Raw genomic sequence first — 24,085 nt, forward strand, 5'->3', positions numbered from 1 at the left:
GCATGACACCCTCACTAATTCAGTAGCATTTACAGATTTAGTTACTGTGCTCGTGACACAGAGCTCCAGGTTATTGATAAAGGTATTCTTCTTGTTCAGGTAGCATTCTCAATTATTCCAGGGTCACTGAACCTTATCTTATACCATGATTCCACTACAGGAAAGGGCGAAGAGGCAGGCCCCAAGTCTAACACAGCTGGAATGGTGATCGAACCCCATGCTGTTGGCATTATTCTGAATCACTCAATAGCTGTCGAGCTAACCGGGCCCTCCATAAAGATATGAAACGAAGCAATAATGCTGAAATGAGTGAGGTTAAAATAATTGAATCTAGTTCAGTACCTGAATTCTCCGATAATCTGACTTTCTGCTGGATTTTGCTGCAGTATTTCTGCTGTTCTTTCTGTAGGTCAATGTGCAGCACACGGCGACACTGCTGGCTATCCAGTAAAGTGAAAACATCCAACTACAAGAAGCAATTTAGGATTAATTATCAAAACACAAATTATGAACAGAAATGAACAGATTGACAATCTTTAGTTGTAGTTATTACACAGATAAGTGTCTGCTCCATATATTGTTCATAAACCAACTGACTGGAAAAATTACGAGAGATAACCATCACTTAAAGAAACCTTTAAGGAAAAAACACTGTAACCAAACGGTGTAACATAAGAACATAAGAAATAGGAGCAGGAGTAGGCCATCTAGCCCCTCGAGCCTGCCCCGCCATTCAATAAGATCATGGCTGATCTGACGTAACCATTTAGTACAATTTACAAAATGGAAAGATTAAACAGTTTCATGATGAAAATTCAAATTTTCATTGGTCGACCCCCGACCGGGGGACCCTCACACCAGCACGAGTCCCCCCCCAAGCCCCTACACCCAGGAAAGCCCCCCACCCCACGAAGATGGCTGAGACCACACCCCCACTCCCGAGGTTGGTGCTCAGCAGTACTCACTTCCGAGCTCCCCATCACTACTGCTGCGTCAGAGCCACACTTTTAAGGCGCAGTACTAATTGGCGCCAGCGTGACGTCTTGCTGGAGAGGTGGGAAGCATCCGGGAGGTTACGGGGGGAACGATTATATTCCGGACTCGCTAATGATACTGAAATCGAGTCAAATTCATGTTAATAGGCTTCGCGATCATTTTGGGCGTGAAGTGGTTCGCACCATTAAAAAGGGGCCAGGGAAGATAGCAAAGCATATCTCACCAGGGCGAATTGGATGTTTAGCATTGCACACTATTTTCCCAGTTCGCCACGGTGACTACTGGGGACGACAAGGTGGTAAAATCCTGCCCATTGTGTATTCATGAATTTATAATGTCACGATTTGTCATTTCCAGTTATACATTTTCTGGTACAGACAGAGTCCAAGTTGGTTTCTGGATCAAGTCCATCGGTTCTTCCATTTTCTGACGATTGATTATTTTCATGCAGTCCTATAGCTTTTCATTGGGAATTTATTTAAATACCTTGCCTATCTTTGATTGGCACACTCCCTACCTGTTCCATTGAGATTTGTAGTAGTTTTTTGAATATGAAATTTGAGCTGAATTAGTAACAAAAATATGTACTTCACATATAAGGTGTGATACCTGAGGTGCGATATTTGAAATCATAGAATTATAGAATCCCTACAGTACAGAAGGAGGCCACTTGACCCATCGAGTCTGTACTGACCACAGTCCTACCCAGGCCCTATTCCCGTAACCCTCATTTACCCTGCTAACCCCCCTGACATTAGGGCCGATTCAGCATAGCTAATCTACCTAACCCACACATCTCTCAGACTGTGGGAGGAAACCAGAGCACCCGGAGAAAATCCACACAGACACGGGAGAATGTGCAAACTCCACACAGACAGTGGCCCGAGGCTGGAATTGATTGTGAGGCAGCAGTGCTAACCACTGTGCCACCATGACGCGCAATGTAACAGGAGCAGGTAGGATTATTGGATAGACATAAATAGGCAGATAAATAGAGGAATGCAACAAAGTTCCCCTTGAAATTAAAGATCGAAAACTAATTTGATAAGGCTTTATGCACATACAAATGCATCTGATAGGAGAACCTTTTCTTAATTGAATTAACATTGCTCCACCAACTCAAATCTGAAAATCTTTTGCTATCTTTTCTCCAATCATTTAGGAATTTTGCACAAAGATATGGGGCAGCACGGTGGTACAGTGGTTAGCACTGCTGCCTCACAGCTACAGAGACCCGAGGTTAAATTCCCGGCTTGGGTCACTGTGTGGAGTTTGCACGTTCTCCCCACGTCTGCGTTGGTTTCCTTTGGGTGCTCCGGTTTCCTTCCACAATCCGAAAGACGTGCTGGTTAGGTGCCTTGGCCAAGCTAAATTCTCCCTCAGTGTACCCGAACAAGCGCCGGAGTGTGGCGACTAGGGGATTTTCACGGTAACTTCATTGCAGTGTTAATGAAAGCCTACTTGTGACACTTTAACTTTTTAAATTCCTGCTCATACCTGTCCATTAGCAGATCCAGTGATAAACTGATTCGGTCTGTTGTCCATGCATAAGCTTAACAGGGGGGAACCTAAATAAAGATGAAATACAGACTTTATGTCAGGATTTCTATCATCAGACATACAGCTTAGAAATGATTACAACACCTTCACCGATGGAAGATTTATTGTGACTCATGCAAACTTACCTGATAAAACTGCTGACTGATACAGCAATGCATTACTGGTGAGATCCCAAACCTTATGTGAAAAAAAGAGAAATTCATTGCTACAGAATAAAGTTTGTCATGTTGTCAATGTATTATAAATTTCAACGTCAAGGAGTTTTTTTAAACGATATGTGTCTTATTAGAAACTTCCAAAGGTCTTTGATTATGCCTTTTAGGTTTCAGGCCCAAGAGGGCTTTGGTGACTATGGTCTTCCACTGGATTGGTCCATGGTTACACTTGGCAAAGTGCTGTGGTGGTTTATTGTTGCCTTCTGCTATGTACCTGTACAGAAAACACTCCTTATCTTTACCGCCTGCCGTCAGGTGTATTGGAAGGATTTATTGATTGATAATCAACTTGTTCTGCCACATCATAAATGTTCCTTCTGTGACCATCAAATCTTGAAGTGTGGACTTGAACCTGGAGTTTCTGGGACACTGCCGCTGCGCCACAAGACGTACAGATTCCTAATGCATTCATGCTCCAAACCCTGTGCAATTCAAGCAGGGCACCAGAATGGCGAGACCTTAAGACCAAACTATTTTTGTCCTCAAGCCTCGTCATCCTAATTTAGGCACCTGTAGGTCAAGTGCGATAGTGCTGCTCACCTGTCAGGGACTAATTAATTTCAGCCAATGCCAAGGTTCACAATCAGGCCAGGTGGCCCAGAGTGGGCAGTGGGGCTAGCAGCTGTCTGCAGGTCAATCTGGGGACCTTGCTTTTGTATATCAATTTATTACACACTCAAACTATGAGGGAGCAATTGTTTTTGCTGCTGTGTGTAGCCACATATATAGACACGGTGCACAATTCTCCGGAATGAAAACTAAGTGTAGCCACCAGCAGGAAAACAGGAGTGTTTCCTGGTAGTTGGCATTTGCCAGGTGGGATTCAACCACCTTTGTGGGATAAAAACATCCCCAACAGGGAACATGCTGGCAAGCTTGGTTTCTCAGAGATTGGTGGCCATCTTTAAAACCTGTGTCAGCTTTCTGAATGAGTTACCCAGTTAATCCCACTCCTCTGCTCTTTCCCCATAAACTTGTAAATTTCTCCTTTTCAAGTAAATATTATTTCTTATTTATCCTTACACAGGATGTTGGGCATTGCTGGCCATTGGCCAGTATTTGTTGCCCATCCCAAATTGTCCTTGCAAAAGTGGTGGTGAGCTGTCTTCTTGAACCACTGTTTTCCGGGTGGTGTTGGTATACCCACAGTGTCGTTAGGAAGGGAAATATACAATCCTATTTTGAAAGTTAAGACTGAACCTGTTTTCACCATCCTTTTCAGGCAGTGCAATCTGCTTCCACTTTCAAGTAGATCAGAACAACTCGCTTTTTAAAAAAAGTTTCATCTCCTCCATTGCATTTTTGCCGATGATAGTAAATGTGTCCTAGTTACTGACCCATCTGCCAATGGAAGAGGTTTCTCCCTATTTACTCCATCAAAACCCCTTTGAAAGAGGGTTTATTGACTGGCCTCCAGTGATCCCTTCAAGGAAACTCAGGTCCTGGTACAACTGGGAGGTGTTGGCACAGTTCACTTTTCTGCATCTGAATTTTGCATCAGGGTCCTACAAATGGCATGTTCATTTACAAGCCTACCTAAATGTGGCACTTGGCAGGCCTTGTTTATCAATGGGACAGCAGAGGAGAGGCCTACCCTTCTATCACATAAATTCTGAGTCCAGGTCACAAGCTTTTCAGGTGCTAAACACATGGCCATGGGTTGATTTTCTCCCCCAGTCTCAGTGCAAAGGGGTAGTATGCAGACGTTTTCTCACACAGAGGGTTCTTAAGATCTGGGCTGTGATCCCCCCCCCCCCCACCCACCCTCTGCGCAGCATGTTTTCTGCTGCGGAGGTGGGAACTACTGAGGTCTATGGTGTTTTGTATGGCTCACCCGCCCCACTGCCAGGAATCCAGCCGCGGGGGGTGTCCGGAAAATCCCACCCCTGGAATACCCTAGCAGAAGAGGCTAATGAAGCAGAGATTACAGCATAATTTAACTGGTAATAGGAAATAAATGAAAAAGAGTGAAAGGACATGTAATTCAAGTAAACAGGGGCAATTAAGGAGACAATTGGCAAGATGTGAGTCCTGGTTTATATTTAGTTATAAAGCAGTAGAAATAATAAAAGAAAAGGCAGAGGTGCAGAGGTCAACCTGTGAAGAGTCTGATTCACTTTTGGAAGCTGGAAAATGTACTCTGACAAAGCAGTTAGTATTGTGACAATTGGCTGCTAGACAAATGGCCAAGTCATTGGTTTGGGAAGAAAACTGGATACATAGAATACAAGAGCAGGGATGTACTGCTGAGGCTATATAAGGCTCTGGTCAGACCACATTTGGAATATTGTGAGCAGTTTTGGGCCCCATGCCTAAGGAAGAATGTGCTGGCCTTTGAGAGGGTCCAGAGGAGGTTCACAAGAATGAATCCAGGAATGAAGGGTTTTTCATATGAGGAGCAGTTAAGGAGTCTGGGCCTATACTCAATGGAGTTTAGAAGGATGAGGGGGCATCTAATTGAAACTTACAGAATACGGAGAGGCCTAGATAGAGTGGACGTCGGGAGGATGTTTCCACTAGTGGGAGAGACTAGAACCCGAGGTCACAGAGTGAAGGGACGCTTCTTTAAAACTGAGTTGAGGAGGAATTACTTCAGCCAGAGGGTGGTGAATCTGTGGAACTCATTGCCACAGTGGGTTGTGGAGGCCAGGTCACTGAGTGTTTTCAAGACAGAGGTAGATAGTTCTTGATCAATAAGGGGATCAAGTGTTACGGGAAGAAGGCAGAAGAATGGGGATGAGAATCATATCAGCCATGATTGAATGGGGGAGCATCTCGATGGGCCAAATGGCCTAATTCTGCTCCGATGTCATCAGGATTGTAAGGATTGTACTTAGAGATAATATTTTAGAACCAAAGTAACAAAGTTACAAAAAGTTTTTAAAATTGCAACCTCCATACCTTAAAAGTCCGATCTTCAGAAATTGATACGAGTATATTCACTTGCCAAGGGCAAAATTCTGCAGCCGTTACCACACCAAGGTGACCTTCTAAGACGGCCAAAATCTCCTCCTGCTGATAGAGTATTAAACACCTTTATAAGTAGGTCAGTTTTACACAAGTATGAATTTCTCTTTTTATTGGTCTACCACTTGATTATTAACATTAGAAAGGTAAAGTTAACTTTAATTATGCTTAAGGCAAATAGATAAAATTTCCGCTATTACTTTATTACAGTTAAAAAAGCTGACATAGGCAGACTTTGTGGAGAGAAGTGTGAAGTGATACATTAAGTTCAGAATAATGAGGAGAGGCAACATAAAATAAAGGAGACAACTCAAAGAGGGGTGCAGGAGCAGGGTAGGGCAGGTTGAAAAAGTGGACCATAGAAAGCATTCTTTCTGCTTGTATCACATCTTGGTATGGCTCCTGCTCTACCCAAGACTGCAAGGAACTACAAAAGGTCATAAATGTAGCCCAATTCATCACGCAAACCAGCCTCCTATCATTGACTCTGTCTACACTTCCCGCTGCCTCGGCAAAGCAGCCAGCATAATTAAGGACCCCACGCACCCCGGACATTCTCTCTTCCACCTTCTTCCATCGGGAAAAAGATACAAAAGTCTGAGGTCACGTACCAACCGACTCAAGAACAGCTTCTTCCCTGCTGCCATCAGACTTTTGAATGGACTTACCCTTGCATTAAGTTGATCTTTCTCTACACCTTAGCTATGACTGTAACACTACATTCTGCGATCTCTCATTTCCTTCTCTATGAACGGTATGCTTTGTCTGCATAGCACGCAGGAAACAATACGTTTCACTGTATGTTGATACATGTGACAATAATAAATCAAATCAAATAATAGGGCATATGGAATCTTGAGTTTTACGAATGAGGCATAGAGTACAAATCCAAGAGAGTCATGGTGAGCCTTGGTAAAATAATCATTTGATCTCAATTGTGGAAATCTGACACCACACTTTAGGTAGGATGTGAAGGTTTCAGAAAGGGTGTAGAAAATATTTATAAGAATGATTCCAGGGATGAGGGACTTCAGTAACATAAATGGCTGGAAGAAGCCGGTCCTTCGAGGAGAGAAGGTTGGGAGGAGATTTGATAGAGGTTTTCAAAATCGCAAGAGGTCTAGAAGGGTAGATAGGGAGAAACTGTAGGCGGCACGATAGCACAGTGGTTAGCACCGCTGCTTCACAGCTCCAGGGTCCCGGGTTCGATTCCCGGCTTGGGTCACTGTCTGTGTGGAGTTTGCACATTCTCCTCGTGTCTGCGTGGGTTTCCTCCGGGTGCTCCGGTTTCCTCCCACAGTCCAAAGATGTGCGGGTTAGGTTGATTGGCCACGCTAAAATTGCCCCTTAGTGTCCTGAGATGCGTAGGTTAGAGGGATTAGTGGGTAAAATATGTAGGGATATGGGGTTAGAGCCTGGGTGGGATTGTGGTCGGTGCAGACTCGATGGGCCGAATGGCCTCTTTCTGTACTGTAGGGTTTCTATGATGATTCTATGATTGGTGGAAGGATCGAGAACCAGAGGACACTGATTTAAGTTGAATGGTAAAAGAACCAAAGGCAACCTGAGGAAAACTTTGGTTAGGATCTGGAATGCACAGCATGAGAGCGTGGAGGAGGCATGTTCGATGGTGGATTTCAAAAGAGAATTTGATAATTATCTGAAGATAAAAAATTTGAAGGGTTATAGGGAAAAGCGGGAGAGTGGGACTAGCTGTGTTGGTCTTGCAAAGACACGATAGAAAATGGCCTCATTGCGAAACCATTCTAAAATTAGCTGAAGGATTATTATATTGTTTTGGAACTTACCTTACAGTTTAACACATAGATTTTGTCATCTGCACAAGTGGCCAGTGTTTGGTCATCTGGACTGAAGCATAAATATAACACCTTCCCCAGCAGAGTTCCCACAACTGTGCCTCTCGGGACAAAGCCTGCAAGTAGCAAGTTAAAAATTACAATCACACCCACACAAAGGGCAGAATTCCCCTATTTTGAGACGAAGTGTGGTGGCGGGTGGCGCCGGTGGTGGCCCGTCCCACTGACCAGAATAGCAGGATCCTGCACCAGATTCAGCGCTTGGAACCTCATTAATTATACACAGGCATGTTCCCCTCCAACTCTCCCGGTGGGCCGCTCGCTGATTCATCGGCCCGCCCTCAGCCAATAGGTTCAAAGGTCCTGACGCCATATTTAAACACCAGTCCACTCATTTCACTTTCTCCAGCCCACCTGTCTTCACCAGACCTTCCAACAGGTTTGGAACCCAGAGGCAAAAAGCTCGCACCTCAAGAAGAAGGCAGCACCAGCTATCAGTGCCAGGGTCCTTGAGACCCTCATTCGGGGAGTGCAGGCCCACCGGAATGTGCTGTACCCCAGAATAGGCTCAAAGAAGCACACCAGCTTCACCTCTCTGGCCTGGGAGGTCGTTGCCCAGGAAGTCAGTGCGACTGTTGCCCGCCCAGTGCAGGAAGCGGATGAATGATCCACTCCGCCAGGGAATGTTCTTTCTTAGCTCCATCCACTATCAAACTCTCAGCATAGCGCCATATATTCAAGCGACTACTCTCTTCATGGATCTCACGCATACCAGGGGACACACATCAACACTCACACTCTCAACAAGACTTTCACAACACCGCCATACCATCGGTCTGCGCATGCAGGTGCCTTTCTCCCATTCACCTCCTGCCTCAAATGGGGAATCATGGAAAAGCTGCCTGGACCACTGAACAACACTGGGACAGGCCCTTTGGCCCTAAATCCAATTGCTCCCCCTTGTCTTTGCCTGCCCATCCTACCACCCATCCTCATCACCTAACCCAAGTCAAACTTTGGACTTTTGCTTCAATGGCTGCACGGCGTCATGCAGCACTGTGCTAACCAAATAGACACTGATGTATGGAACCAGGGGCAAGGAGACCCCCTGTACTCTCCAACCGCAGGCACAGAACTGACCTGAGTTGGTGGCAGGGGAGGGTCCGTGGATCCAGCAGTACAGTGATGGAGATGGAGGGCAGGAACCAGTCTGGCCTGGCAGGCTGCTGTCCAGCACGTAAGGAGAAGCGCAATGGTAGGTAGGCTTTGCATGTTGCACTCACCTCAAAGTCTCTGGAGAACTGAGGGTCATCTTATGCACGCCAGCCTTCAATCAGGTTTCACCCCAAAGCAATTTGTGACACAATATTGAAAGGCCTGATGGAATTCCAACAGACATCTGTTTTAATGAGCATTCATGAAATGTAAATTAATGCAAATGGCCTTTGCATCACCTGCCAGCAGGAAGAGCAACCTGCCATTCACCTGTCACTGGGAGATGGGATTTTACGCGAGCATGTTTCCAACTTTTTGTCTCCTGCCAGATTCACCGCACTCGCCCACCACTGAGAGAATTCCGCCCAAAGATATCCGAACATAAAGCCAGGTTATTCATGCAGAGCAGTATTTCTTTCTGAACACAATAGCAGGAGGTATCTGACAAAGTGCCACACAGGAAAAAACAGTCTTCAAAAAGATTAAGGGACAGGTTAGCAGAATGGATCTGCAAGGGGATGAAGGGGAGCAACGGGATATAAAGGTTGAGAGCAATTTCCTAGGAGCAGTTGCAAGTGGGTAACACTGTTCCACATGGTTCTGTTCTGGACACCTTTTGCAATTGTGTAAATCAACGGTTTGGATCTAGGAGGGAGGACATGGCATGCTTAAACAGGAAACGTAGTAAATCATTCTGAGAATCATTGCAAGCTGCAATGGGATGTTGATAGATGGTGGAATGGACAAAATGAAGGCAGATGATATTTAATATCATTAAATTTGGTCGCTGCATGTTGTAACATTTTAACGTCAGATGATTTCTTCTGTTCTAAATGTGACCAAAAGGTAAGTGATTTTGATTTCACTGGAAATACCAATGAGAGGATATCCCCCTGCACTCATTCATAATGTTGCTGCACATAAGGAGTCATTTTGTCTTTGTGTGTTGATGTAAAACACGCAATAGCGAAATACTGCATTCTCCTCTTCCTCCAGGTACCATGGGCTAAGAGGGCACTGGTGACCATGGATTTCCATTGGATTGGTCCACGTTTATGCTTGGCAAAGCACTGCAGCAGTTTGCCATTGCTTTCTGCAGTATGACTGACCCAGAAACTCTCCCACTCTTTACCACCTGCCAAGTGACACAACTGGAAGGACTTACAACCTGATGAACAACCGGTTTGGCCACGTTGTGAATACACCTTCTGTGAATTACTGACCATAACGGAGATTAAATCGAGAGATGTTAACCAGGCTGCTGATTCACTATTACCCATTTTGCACCATCGCACAATCAACCCACTCTCCACTCACCCTTTTCTCATTATCTGGATTTTATGGTACAATAACTACAACTTTTTCACTGTGTACGTAAAGAATAATTGTTCATCCTTGGTATTTTAATCTTACCCAGTAATATTTTATAAAGTAAAGCAGACAAGAAATGGGATATGTCAAGGAACCTGAACGGTTTTTAATCACTGCATAATACTTAGAAAACTGTGTACCTTCTTGTATGCTCGTTCGACATGCTTCCACATCCCATATAATGATATAATCTTCAGCTGCAGAACACAGAAGTGTTGGTTCTTGGTGGTTTCCGAATGCTAGTGCAGTAATTGCTTGATGGTGGCCTTTTAATTGCAGGGACTATATAAAGTAAATGAATGGACCCATCAATAACTTTAGACTTATGCAAGAATACGGACTTGAACCATTTCATTCAGAATAGTCTCTGATTAAAATAGCGTTAATTAATAATTGCGGAAAGTTTCTGGATTATTAATTGCTGTTGAGTATTTGCTGGGTTAATTGCATGTGTAAACGGAAGGTGTTATTCTAACTAGATTTGCAACTCACTGAGGTGACTTGGCACCTTGTTCGTGCCTTGTTTCACAAACTGCAATTTACTGTTTTAATTGAAGATTAAATGAATGTATATAACTTTGCTGGAGATACAAATTCACATTTTTTTTTACAAGATGAAAGAACATACTTGGCTTTTATATGTAAATAAGGCAGTGGGAATTTTGCACATTGGTCCAGTAGCCGTTCATCCTTTTTTTTATTCATTCGTGGAACATGGGCATCACTGGCTGAATGAGCCCAGCAGTTATTGCCCAAACCTAGTTGCCCTTGGAGGGCAGTCAAGAGCCAACTATGTTGCTGTGGTTTATTGAATTCAAATTCCAGCAGCTGCTGTGGTAGCATTCGAATCCGGGTCCCCAGAACATTAGCTGAATGCCTGGATTAATAGTCTAGCGATAATACCACTAGGCCATCGCCTCCCCCGCCAATGGCTGTGGGTTTGGGAACATCTCAAACATTTTTCAAGTCTCCATAGGAAAAATTCAAAAGCATCCAAGAGAAACTCTGGAATTTCAGTTACATTAATGTTGGATGTGCTGTGATTAAGATTTTGGGCCTATCTATCTATGCTGGTCCTTTCCTGCCATAAATAAAAATGACTTTCTTGAACTGTTCATTGTTATGGAGGTGGAGCTGTGTAAATAGTTGGCAGGGGGCTTTTCCAGACATACCTTAAGAAGATTTAGCACATTTCAATGTTTCATTGTAAAATCAGTTCAGAGTGAATTTTCTCACAGGGAAACAATATTATGCTACTTTTAGCAACAGTCGCTTGCTAGTGCAGAGGTCAAATCTTGATGGAAAGAGAGACATGTTGCCGAAGTTTTTCATCTTGCACTCATCAGGACCAATGCAAGAATCCCACATTTTAAACAATACCAGCAATTTATACCAGAAGAAAAAAGGGTACTGGATGGTTGATTAGTCAACTAATCAGCACCTTTTTCTCCTCCATGAAAAAATATTGTGATTGTTTGAAAGTTGACATTCTTGCCTTTGTCCTGATGAATGAAAGATGTAAAATCTGGGCAACACATCTCACTTTTCAGCTATTCCTATCCTGCAGTTATGCCGAAACTTGCAGGAATCAATGCCATTTATTTATCTATTTTATCCAAGTGACTACCTTAAAATACCTCCAATAGACACCCTTTTAGTCACCTCTTTTTGGGGGGAGGCGATAGCCTAGTGGTATTATCACTAGACTATTAATCCAGAAACTCATTTAATGTTCTGGGGATCCGGGTTCGAATCCCGCCATAGCAGATGATGGAATTTGAATTGAAAATAAATCTGGAATTAAGAATCTGCTGATGACCATGAAACCATTGTCGATTGTCGGAAAAACCCATCTGGTTCACTAATGTCCTTTAGGGAAGGAAATCTGCCATCCTCACCCGGTCTGGCCTACATGTGACTCCAGAGCTGCAGCAGCAAAGTGGTTGACTCTCAACTGCCCTCCACGGGCAACAAGGGATGGGCAATAACTGCTGGGCAGCCAGCGATGCCCATGTCCCACGAATGAATAAAATAAATGCATTCAGAAATGGCCTTTCCGAAGGGCATATCCCTGTTCAGTATGAAACAAAGTGTCAGAGGAATGATGAACAAGGTGCCATGCTAATGGTGGCACTGCAGCGGGAACCAGCTCCATGGGAAATTGTGGGCCCAGCAATATGATCATAGGAACCAACATAAATGCTGTGAAAGCAATTCCAGGCCACCATTTTGAGTTAAACAATGACACTTGGATACAGAATGGCAGGTTTAAGTCAAGAAAAAGATTAATTTTGGACCAATTTCAGGAAGTTCTCCTTCACACAAAGAGCACTGACGTGTGGGCTGGAAAACACATGCAATTATTCTTTCAGTGAGAGAGGATTGGTGATTTTCTTTCTGGATGCCTGAGATTGAGTGGGATGAATGGCCTTGCTTATCCAAACCTATCTTGTGATCTTTGTATTTCCTGAGTTGGAAACTACTCATCATTTTACTCAGCAGTTTTTCTGAGTGACTGTGGTACAGTGTTGGATTTTCAACATGCCACCTAGCTATAACACTGGAGTTGCATGGATCAATTACCCATTATTGAATCAGCTCAAGATTCACAGCCATTGAAATTAATTTCTACAATGAATGATAAATCTGCAACACCAGCTTTACACACAGGCAGCAAGCTGGAAATCTATGCCTCGGTAACCAAGAAAACCCATTAAGCCTTAACTATTTGGGGACTTATTGCGCTGCCAAGACATTACGTCTAATCGCATTGCCAGTTGGAGAGAGCACTTAAACAAACTGAAAGATCAGTATGAAATAAATTAGGAAACACTTAATCCAGTTTGCAGTGGATTCAAGTCCACAGCACAAAAACTGTCCAGTATTTGGCATTAATTTGTGCTGCTGGTCATTCCTTCGTTCCAAAAAGTGCTTTGTATTGATACTTAGAAATGGACTTAAATATTGCACAAGAGGTTTGCATTACGATAAAGCAGTCATGGCGGAAAATTCCCAAATATTGAAGACCAGAAAAAACTGCCAGAACTGGAGTTCAAAGTATGCAGTGGTACAGCAGTCTTCAACCCAGGACACTCTCACTGCCATTCTGAATGTGATGCATTGCTGCAACTGTGCTACAGTATAAAACTGATCTTTTTCATTTAAACTCAAGACAGCATGTAGCACAGTGGTTAGCACTGCTGCCTCACAGCGCCAAGGACCCGGGTTCGATTCCAGCCTTGGGCGACTGTCTGTGTGGAGTTTGCACATTCTCCCTTGTCTGCGTGGGTTTCCTCCTGATGCTCCGGTTTCTTCCCACAGTCCAAAGATGTGCAGGTTAGGTAGATTAGCCATGTTAAATTGTCCCTTAGTTTCCCAAAATGTGTAGTTTAGGGGAATTGGTGGGGTAAATATATGGGGTTATAGGGATAGGGACTGGGTGGGATCCTCTGTCGGAGAGGTGGCGGAGTCTCGGTGGGCCAAATGGCCTCCTTCTGCGCTGTAGGGATTCTATGATTCCATGTTCCCAATTACATTAATGTTAATGATTTTTTTAAAAACTCAATTTTAATCCAATGTCCACAAAACAATACTACACACCACCCCTCTTTGAAAAAGTGTTACCTGCAGGATTGGATTGTGGATATTCCAAACACACACATCTCGTTTGTCATGAGGAAAAACACAATACTTCCAGCAACAAGCTAGCTGAATATGTGACAGTGGAGTACTGGACTGAACACAGTGCTTTTCTGTAATAACTTCTTTCAAATAACCATTTTCCGCACTCCGATGGATGGTGGTACTTGCCAACATTCTAAAAACAAAATGAAAAATATTATCAAACTTACAAAAATAAAAATCGGAAGGATCTTTACAAACAAGTATCAAAGTAATAGGAGTTCTGGTGAAGAGCCAGGTGGACTCGAAACGATAACTCTGTTTCCTCCCTCTACAGATGCTGCCAGGCTTGCTAAGTTTTTCCAGCACTGTCTGCTTGTTTCAGCTTCCAGCATCCGCAGCATTCTGCTTATCAAAGGGACAGTGTCAGGGTATCCTCACTACTTCAATACAATAAGCTGACTCTGTTAACATTGCTCTGAAATAAGCCACTAGAAGCTGGGGGCCAGGAGGCCTCGCTGTGATTTTCTCTCCCTGCCTGCAGAGAAGTACAGCCATTGCTCAGGAACTTCCCTTGACAGAGTAACAGATTGGAAACTCACTTTGTAGAGCATTCCATTCATGGACCCCAGTGGTTTACAGTTACCAGGGAAGTTTCTATTCAACTCCCACTGACTGCTCCAATCACCTCATGAAATCTTTTAATGGATACTGCGTCTCTTGCAGAGTAGCAAAGGTGGACAGGTATTCCCATTAATGTGCACTCCAGCCTCCAACTTACTCCCATCGATTCAACAAACAGAAAAGACGCAGGCTGCTGAGTAAAAGCAGAAGACTACAACCTCCTCCCATTTTTAAAATTGAGTTCCACATGATTCTTGATACAGGTTACGGTATTATACAGCGAGCTGCTGTTACAGGTTATAGTGTTACAGAGAGAGCCCCTGTTACAAGTTGCAGTATTACACAGAGAGCCCCTGTTACAGGTTTCAGTGTTACAGGGTCCCTGTTACAGGTTTCACTGTTACAGAGAGAGTCCTAGTTACAGGTTACAGTATTACAAAGAGAGTCCCTGTTTCAGGTTATAGTATTATAGAGAGAGTCCCTATTACAGGTTCCAGTATTACAGAGAGAGTCCCTGTTTACAGGTTTCAGTGTTAGAGAGTCCCTGTTACAGGTTACAGTATTAGAGAGAAAGTACCTGTTACAGGTTCCAGTGTTACAGTGAGAGTCCCTGTTACAGGGTTCCAATGTTACAGAGTCCCTGTTACAGGTTCCAATGTTACAGAGAGTCCCTGTTACAGGTTCCAGTGTTACAGTGAGAGTCCCTGTTACAGGTTCCAATGTTCCAGAGAGTCCCTGTTACAGGTTCCAATGTTACAGAGGGTCCCTGTTACAAGTTCCAGTGTTACAGTGAGAGTCCCTGTTACAGGTTCCAATGTTACAGAGAGAGTCCCTGTTACAGGTTCCAATGTTACAGAGTCCCTGTTACAGGTTCCAGTGTTACAGAGAGTCCCTGTTACAGGTTCCAGTGTTACAGTGAGCGTCCCTGTTACAGGTTCCAGTGTTACAGAGAGTCCCTGTTACAGGTTTCAGTGAGAGTCCCTGTTACAGGTTCCAATGTTACAGAGAGTCCCTGTTACAGGTTCCAGTGTTACAGAGAGTCCCTGTTACAGGTTCCAGTGAGAGTCCCTGTTACAGGTTCCAATGTTACAGAGAGTCCCTGTTACAGGTTCCAATGTTACAGACAGTCCCTGTTACAGGTTCCAGTGTTACAGAGAGAGTCCCTGTTACAGGTTCCAATGTTACAGACAGTCCCTGTTACAGGTTCCAGTGTTACAGAGAGAGTCCCTGTTACAGGTTCCAATGTTACAGACAGTCCCTGTTACAGGTTACATTGAGAGTCCCTGTTACAGATTCCAGTATTACAGAGTCAGTATTAGAGAAACTGTCAATGAGAGAGAGTGGGAATAGAGAATGGGGGTGGGGCGGGAGGGAGTGACGCACGCGCTGCTGCACGTGCCGGGCCCGCGGTGGCGCTCGCGCGCTGGCGGTTGGTGCGGGAGCGGCTCCGGGGGGAGAGGCGGAGACCCAGCCCCAGCCCTGCCCTCCCCGCCGCCCTCAGCCCCTGCCCTCCCCGACTCCCCCAGCCCCGGTGCGGTTACTCAGTAACGGTACATTCCTGGAGATCCGCGGCCTCTCCCACAGCGTCTGCCCCGCTCCCCGTTGTCATGGAAACAGCGCCTGGGGATGGATCACCCCCAGGGTCAGAACGTGCGAGCGACAAACTCAAAACCATTGAGAATCACAGAGACTGACACAGGCCACTCTGCCCATCCTGACTGTGACACACTGCAGCACTGACACAGGCCGCTCTGCCCATCCTTGCTGTGCTGATAGCACCATTTGGCAGGGCAGAACTTCCCACATATGGCATGGTAGTACAGTGGTTAGCACTGCTGCCTCACAGCGCCAGGGACCCCGGGTGCGATTCCCAGCTTGGGTCACTGTGCGGAATCTGCACGTTCTCCCAGTGTCTGCGTGGGTTTCCTCCCACAATCTGAAAGACATGCTGGTTAGGTGCATTGACCCGAACAGGCGCCAGAGTGTGGCAACTAGGGGAATTTCACAGTAACTTCATTGCAGTGTTAATGTAAGCCTTATTTATGACTAATAACTTTACGTTTTACTTTTACTTTACTTTTCCAGCAAAAATTGGAATCTTTTATCATATGGTATGTTCATGGCAATCCACGTCCACATGCTGATCACTAATAAATCAGGTGGTCCTCTCCTGAGCCAACCTGACTGGGATCAAGGTGCTCGTCACTCAAAACCAGCTCCGCTGGGCGGTACATGATGTTTGTATGCCTGTCACCAGAATCCCAAAGCAACTACTCTACTCGGAGACTCCCTAGAAGACATTAGAAATGCTTTGGGGATGTCCTCAAAACACCTCTAAAGAGGTCAAACGTCCCCACCAATTCATGGGAGATGCTGGCTTGTGACTAACCAAAATGGAAAAGGCGCCGAATGCATTGAGAGACTCTGGGAGGAATTTTCCTGAGCCGCTTGCCACGGGAATCATAGCAGGCAGGGGGGAAGACCATGCAAAGGTCCATTGATCTTGGGCGGGTTTTGGGCGGGTTTTGGGCCGATTGCGGCCAGAAAGTTCCGCCCTTTGTCGGGAATGTGCTAAAGTGAAGACCAGGCATCGGAGTTCGCCCACAAATCTCCAAAGTAGCCATCCTACTCAGACTTTCAAGCAGCACCTGCCCCACATGTGGCAAAATCTGAAGATTGCACACAACTTATCCGCCCTCTCCAACCTATCAAACTGTTGGAAGCAAGTTATCCTCAATCTCCAAGGGCCTGCTTATGAAGAAGGAAAGACTAAGAATAGTCAAACCAAACATGACTAAAGAACCAAACAAACGTCAAGCTATTTCAATGTCAATGAGATGGAGGAAATGTAAGAGATGAACTTCCCTAGTTCAATGGATCTTACTTGTTCCTGATTCTATTTCTCCAAATCACTCATTAGATTGAAACCTATTTTTCATTTGTATTTAAGCTTTTCTTTACTTTGTGGCCTCCCAGAAACGAATCTTTAAGTGGAAGCAATCCCTCAAGGACCCCCAAAAATGCAGCTGGTGGAGGTGCTCAGTGGACCAGACAGCAACAAGTGAATAAACATTGGCAAGGATGAAAAGGGTTGGCTGACCTTTCAGGTATAAACCCTGTCCTCCAGAACTGAAGAGATTGAAAACACCTAAACCATAAAACCCAAATGCCAAAATTGTTCTTCTCTGTGTGATGGCAATCCAAGGCATTTGGACTCCAATGTCATTGGGAAGTATCGGTCTCCATTATATTCAATGCCAATGTAGTTAGCTAACGCCTATTTAAACTACACCTTTCGAGCAGTTTAGATGACAATGGAAAGCTGAAATTATATCAACCAGAAACAAGAGTCACCAATAATTCATATCTAGGAGCACACCATTATATAAATACATTTTAAGGCAGAAATGAAATAACTATTTCAAGCCTTTGGTTTCCTGTTTAAATTAGTTGGATCCACCCCTTAGTAACTGACTAAATTAGTGTTTTTTGTCTATTACTGGTGAGCATTTATCATTAGCTGTATTAATCCAATAGTGGGCAATACTTTATTCCATTAAAACTCCCAGAACAAATGTCACAAATAAATCCTACAGTACCATTTTCTGTTTGGAAATAATTTCAAGAAAGAACTTCCTTTTGCCCTTCCAGAAAGTCAGAAAGCACGTCACAGCAAATGATTTGCTCCTGAAGTTATAATGTAGGACAACAGGACAGCTGATTGGCACATAGAAAGGTCTCAGACATGAGAGGAATGGTAAGTTAAATTGTTTTTGTTGGTTGAAGGATAGATTTTTACCAGAGTATTTTCGTCAATATAGTTCTATGGGAATTGAGTTAGCAGACAAGATCTTGGTCTAATGTCCAATGCGACAAATGGCAACTCCAGCAGCAAGTATCAGGTAACTCAAGTGGAGTTTGTACATGTGAACTTCGGTCTTCATGCGAATTAGGGGTGGAATTGTCCATCCCTTCCTGTTGGCAGGATCTTCCGGTCGCACCAAAGGCGGCTCCTGCCGTGGATTCCCCAGTGGCGGCATGGGTGAGGAATGTAAATCGGCATCAACTTCGCCAGGACCAGAAGATCTCAACGGAGACGCCTCTGCCATAGGGAAGCCGCCGACTTGGAGAGGTAAGAGAATTTCACCCTAGGAGAAGGAGTAGGCCACTCGCCTCCTGAGCCTGCTGTACTATTCAATAAGATAATGGCTGATCTGATTGTAGCCTCAATCCTACTATCCTGCCTACCCCGATTCCTATGATATATTAAATTAATCTTTCTCTACAGCCTAGCTAAGACTGTAACACTACATTCTGCACCCTCTCCTTTCCTCTCCTATGTATGGTATGCTTTGTCTGTTTAGTGCGCAAGAAACACTATTCACTGTATACTATATATGTGACAATAATAAATCAAATCAAATCCCTTTGATTCCCCTGTTAATGAAGAATCTATCTCTCTCTGCCTTAAAAATATTCAAGGACCCTTCGTCTATCTTATTTTTAATTCATATACATATATGATATATTTAATTATACAAATTAACTATTCAGAATCATAGAATCCCCACAGTGCAGAAGGAAACCATTCAGCCCATCGAGTCTGCATTGACCCTCTGATAGAGTATCTTACCCAGGCCCTCTCCTTCCTATCCTTGTTCCCTCACACATTTACCATTGGCTAATCCATCTAACCTGCCTATCTTTGAACTGTGGAAGGAAAGTGGAGCACCTGGAGGAAACCCACACAGACACTGGGAGAACATGCAAACTCCACACAGACAGTCACCCGAGGCCAGAATTGAACCCCGGCCCCTGGCGCTGTGAGGCAGCAGTGCTAACCACTGTGCCGTCCACACAAGAATGCTTCCACTGAATCAACAATGACACTAATTGGTCAGAACAAAATGAGCAAAAGTGCAAAAATAAGGCAACCAATCTCTCTCTCTCTCATAATACAGGCATGCTTAAGTAAACCTTTTTTCCCCCAGTAAAGTGAATTTAATTTCCTTAAATGGGAAAATATGTATTTGGAAACGATATCTTCTATCAGACATTGTGCACGTTAATCAATTTGCGTGCGTAAGGGAATGAGTCGGTATTACATGATGCAAAACAAAGCAAACCTGCTTTGGTTTCTGGAGTAGGAATGTACAGCATGCCATATAAAAGGAACACTTTGAGATTACCATGAATCTCTTCAAGCTGCCAAGGACACAATTAGTCACCAACTCATTTTTCATTCCATGTGATTTAAAAAACACTGCAACTTTTCTGAAAATTTCTAATAGATTCTATGCCAGGTTTTTGGGGGTCATTAATATTCCGAGTACTGTCAGAGTGAAAGAATTCCTTTGACACCTGCATAAAATATTTATGATCTCAGGATTAGGACAGACCAGATTTCAGTTTTTAGTATTGCTGAAAAAAGAGGCATGCTGTCAAAGCTTTTCATCTTGCACTCATTAGGACAGAAGCAAGAATAATATGAAAGGGAACAACAATTTATACGACCTGAGAAAAAGGTACTGATTGGTTGGCAAGCAGACTTTGATTGGTCCAGACATTGCCATGATGTCTACACCATGGTGTCCACGATACTTTTGTTTAATCAAAAAAGGTGCAATGTCTGGACCTATTCCTTTTGCCTGCAGAGCACAGCTCCCTGCTGTATGAATATATGTAGTTTCTAGCAAGGGTTGATACAATTGCAAGCCACTTAATAGTCTTAACTTGGTTGTTGGTGTAATTCTTAACTTACTTGGGTTGTTCAGCAAATGCTCCTCAATCATGGAATCACATGTAACATTAGACATTAGGTTCTGAGTTTTTCAATTTTTCAAAATGATCAAACAGATTTAAACCTCAACAAGATATATGTTAAACAGCATAAAATATAACAGAAAACGGCAAATACTGAAAACATGCCAGACCCTTAAATGGACCCAGAAGCCTAACTAGATTGTCTATATCAATACAGTGCCTAAGAGAGCAGGGTAAAAGCTGAGCACTCTGCTGAATGTCTCACTTCCAATACCTCAATGCCTCTTCAGCTACAAGGTCTCATCAGAGTGGTGATGGAATAGTCACCACTCACTAGACAGGCACAAACTTAACAACACTCAAGAAGTTCAACACCATCCAGAACGGCAACTGTGAGAATGGCATTTTGCCCGCCACTGAGACTAACTGCCAGACAACCTATAAAGGAGGAAACAAAGGCATTTAGGGTCATGAAGTAAAATTGGTTAGAATTACAATTGATTCAACACAAAAAAGCATGCCTCAATTATAATAAGGGCAGCAAAATGACAAATAAAAATCTTGATTTGAATGTGGCAAGAGAAGTGAAGAGTAATAGAAAAAGTTTTGATTATATTAAGAGCAAAGGGATGGAGTGGGGGCACTAAAAGTGGGATTGGTGAATTCATGAATACTTTAGATAGGCTGCAGAAGTATTAAGTACCTTTATGCCTCAGGTTTTATTAGGGAGGAGATAGGCATTTCACATAATCTAGAAAGGGAGCTAGAGGGTTTTGCAGAGGCAAGAAACACTTGTTCACACCATGACTAGCATTGTATCTGACTACCTATGCACCATTTAAAAAAGTAAATCTCAGGAGTCAGTAAGGTGCAATTGAGAATCCTTAGGGGAACGAGGTAGAAAATCTCAAGAGCTTTGACAAAAATCTTCTAGAGATCAGGAAAGTGTGCCTGGAAACTGGAGAAAGACATTTTTAAAAAATATTTTCTTTCATGGAATATGGATGTCGCTAGCAAGCCCAGGATTTGTTGTCCATCCCTAATTGCCCTTGGACCGAGTGGTTTGCTAGGCCATTTCAGAGGGCAGTTAAGAGTCAACCACACTGCTGTGGATCTGGAATCAGTACAGTTTGGCACAAAGAAAGCTGGCTGTGTTGTTGAAGGTCAGTTATCTCAATTCTAAGATTTCACTACGGGAGTTCCTCAGGATAGTATCCTACATCCAACCATCTTTAATTGCTTCATCAATGACCTTCCTTCCATCATAAAGTCAGAGATGTGGATGTTCGCTGATGATTTTGCAACATTCAACGTCATTCATGGCCCCTCCGATACCAAAGCATCCATGTCCAAATGCAACACAACTTGGACAATAGCTAGGCTTCAGCTGACAAGTGTCAATGTTACTTGGCATGGTGGCACAGTGGTTAGCACTGCTGCTTCACAATGCCAGGGTTTAGCGTTCAATTCCAGCCTCAGATGACTGCGAGGAGTTTGCACGTTCTCCCCGTGTCTGCATGGGTTTCCTCCGGGTGCTCCAGTTTCCTCCCACAGTCCAAAGATGCGCAGGATAGGTGGATTGGCCATGCCAAATTGCCCCTTTGTGTCAGGGGGACTAGCAGGGTAAATGCATGAGGTTCCGAGTAGGATTGCCATCAATGCAGGCTCAATGGGCCAAATGGCCTCCTTCTGCACTGTAAGAATTCTATGACAACCAAATGAAGACCAGTAGTGTGTGATCTGCCAAAGGGTACACAGTTGAAATATCAAACTGCATCTTTTTCTTTGCAGGTTCTGACTGCCTTGCTGTGTATTTTCAGCTTTTGTTTTTTTGATTTTATCATATGTGTGAGGAACTGTGAGATCTAGAAACCCCATGGGGTAGAATTTGATTTTGTGTAATAATGTAAAACAGGTGACAGCGATTAACTTCAATGGAAATAAAAATGAAGAGAGCTGCAGAACAGGATACTGACTCACTATCACATGTTTTACAACATATTACACAAAGTCAGCATCTATTCCTATGACTTTGTGTCTGGAAATCTTATTCTAACTCTGCAAAATTTCATATTAAACAAAAAAAATTTCCACCCTCCCCAATAAAATCCTGTAATATTGTTTAGTTAATAAGTTGCTAATTATAGGAAATGCAGAACTCAGATGTTGTTATAGTGCCTTATACATTGCTATAATTTCTCAGTATGATTTGGAATATTATATTGCAGCATGATGCAAGGAAGGCTGAAGCATTTATTCAGAAAACAGATGTCAACAATTTTCAACACTTAATCAGGAATCCTTCCATCTTGAATAGCGTTTCAGAGGATGATATCAAAAGGAATATGACACCTTAAAAACTGACAGAAAATATAAGTTCAGTTTAAATCAGCATTAGGAGCGGTGCCTCTCTCTGCTAAAGTATGTACAGGGTAATCACTAGTAATTGTTTCTGACTGTATTTAGTAGAGTTTCCAAAGCGTAATTAGGATAAAAATGTATTGACTTTTCCAAAGAATATTAACAGTATATCATGAGTTAAACGTTGGGTAAAAACGTGTTATTTATTGTCTTTTGGAATCAGTTGCATAACACCCAATTAATATTGGGCATCAAGTCAGTTAATGATGATTGCACACTTCAGCAGACAAAGGCATATTTCTGCGCTTAAAGTTTCTACATTTGAAATGGTGCAGTAAGATTAAATATTTTTTACATGTCAACACTGAATAATACTTATTATATCTCCAAGTTTGACAGATAATATATTTAATATCCTCATTACAAATCTATTCAAACTGATGTTGGATTAAATACAGAATTCAGTTATTACATTTGCAACACAGTCTAAAAGATTACATGGCATGGCGGCACAGTCGTTAGCACTGCTGCCTCACAGCACCAGGGACCCGGGTTCAATTCCTGGCTTGGGTCTGTGTGGAGTCTGCATGTTCTCCCTGGATTTCCTCTGGGTGCTCCGATTTCCTCCCACTGTCCGAGAGTTGTGCTGGTTAGGTGCATTGGCCACACTAAATTCTCCCTCAGTGTACCCAAGCAGGCGACTCGGGGATTGTCACAGTAACTTCATTGCAGTGTTAATGTAAGCCAACTTGTGACACCAATAAAAATAAACTTTAAACATCTATAATGTAACATGTATGCATGAAGGGATATGTGATTCAAGTCTCCCATCCGTGTATCATTCACTGAATACATATAAACATGTACTTCAAGGGTTTAAACACTCTGCATAGATGGCAACATCAATCTGTTTCACAGTTCTGTTTTTCCCAATGTAAATACAAATAGCACCTCCTTAACTGATTGATGACCTCTTGATGTGATTAACTTTTAACTAGCATACAAATTCCAGCAGTTTTTTTCATCTGGTGCATTAGCAGCTCTTTTTTAGGTTTAAATTAGGTCAATTTGAATGCACATGCATGATAGTAAAGTAAGCAATAAAGATGCCAAATTCTAAATCCTTACAGCGAAGTTGCTGACTGCCAGTTAAGATGTTTCTTCTGGGGCAACATGACCAGAAAAATAGCCAGTGAATCCCCTTCTACAAACAATCACAATCTGACAGAATGGGTGGACAGCTGATACTTAAACTTTGCTGTGTTGAGATATTTGACTGTGAATCTGTTGTGTTACAGGCGACACGATGGGTTAACAATGAGTGTGGTAACCAGCTTCTCATCCAGTGGTTACATTTCCAAGATTTATCTGTCTCCTTAATCCATGGCTTGGCAAGTTTTGGATTCTTGTGAAGCCTGTTAGCGCACATTTATGACTTGGAGTACTCCACTTTGGAAAGGAAAATAATTAGCATTATCTCTCACCATTTATCACAAGTGTATCTTCTGTCAACTCCTCATGAGTGCTTTGCAGCAACCATGTATGGGCAAGTCTGAGATCTGGATGTTCTAGCTG

General features: G+C 43.2%; 1 protein-coding gene across 1 annotated transcript in view; it reads right to left on the reverse strand.

Moving 5' to 3' along the window:
* wdr27 (WD repeat domain 27) overlaps positions 1-14,381 on the reverse strand; it is a 411,108-nt gene extending 396,727 nt beyond the window's left edge. The window contains exons 1-8 of the mRNA XM_078230640.1: positions 14,365-14,381; positions 13,766-13,958; positions 10,282-10,423; positions 7,547-7,671; positions 5,673-5,783; positions 2,682-2,733; positions 2,494-2,564; positions 343-466 (exon numbers count right to left, since the gene is read on the reverse strand). Coding sequence (XP_078086766.1) covers positions 343-466; positions 2,494-2,564; positions 2,682-2,733; positions 5,673-5,783; positions 7,547-7,671; positions 10,282-10,423; positions 13,766-13,958; positions 14,365-14,381 — 835 coding nt within the window. The remainder of the gene's footprint in view (positions 1-342; positions 467-2,493; positions 2,565-2,681; positions 2,734-5,672; positions 5,784-7,546; positions 7,672-10,281; positions 10,424-13,765; positions 13,959-14,364) is intronic.
* Between the last annotated feature and the right edge of the window lie 9,704 nt (positions 14,382-24,085).

Source organism: Mustelus asterias, chromosome 15, assembly GCF_964213995.1.
Source record: "Mustelus asterias chromosome 15, sMusAst1.hap1.1, whole genome shotgun sequence".
NCBI lineage: Eukaryota > Metazoa > Chordata > Chondrichthyes > Carcharhiniformes > Triakidae > Mustelus > Mustelus asterias.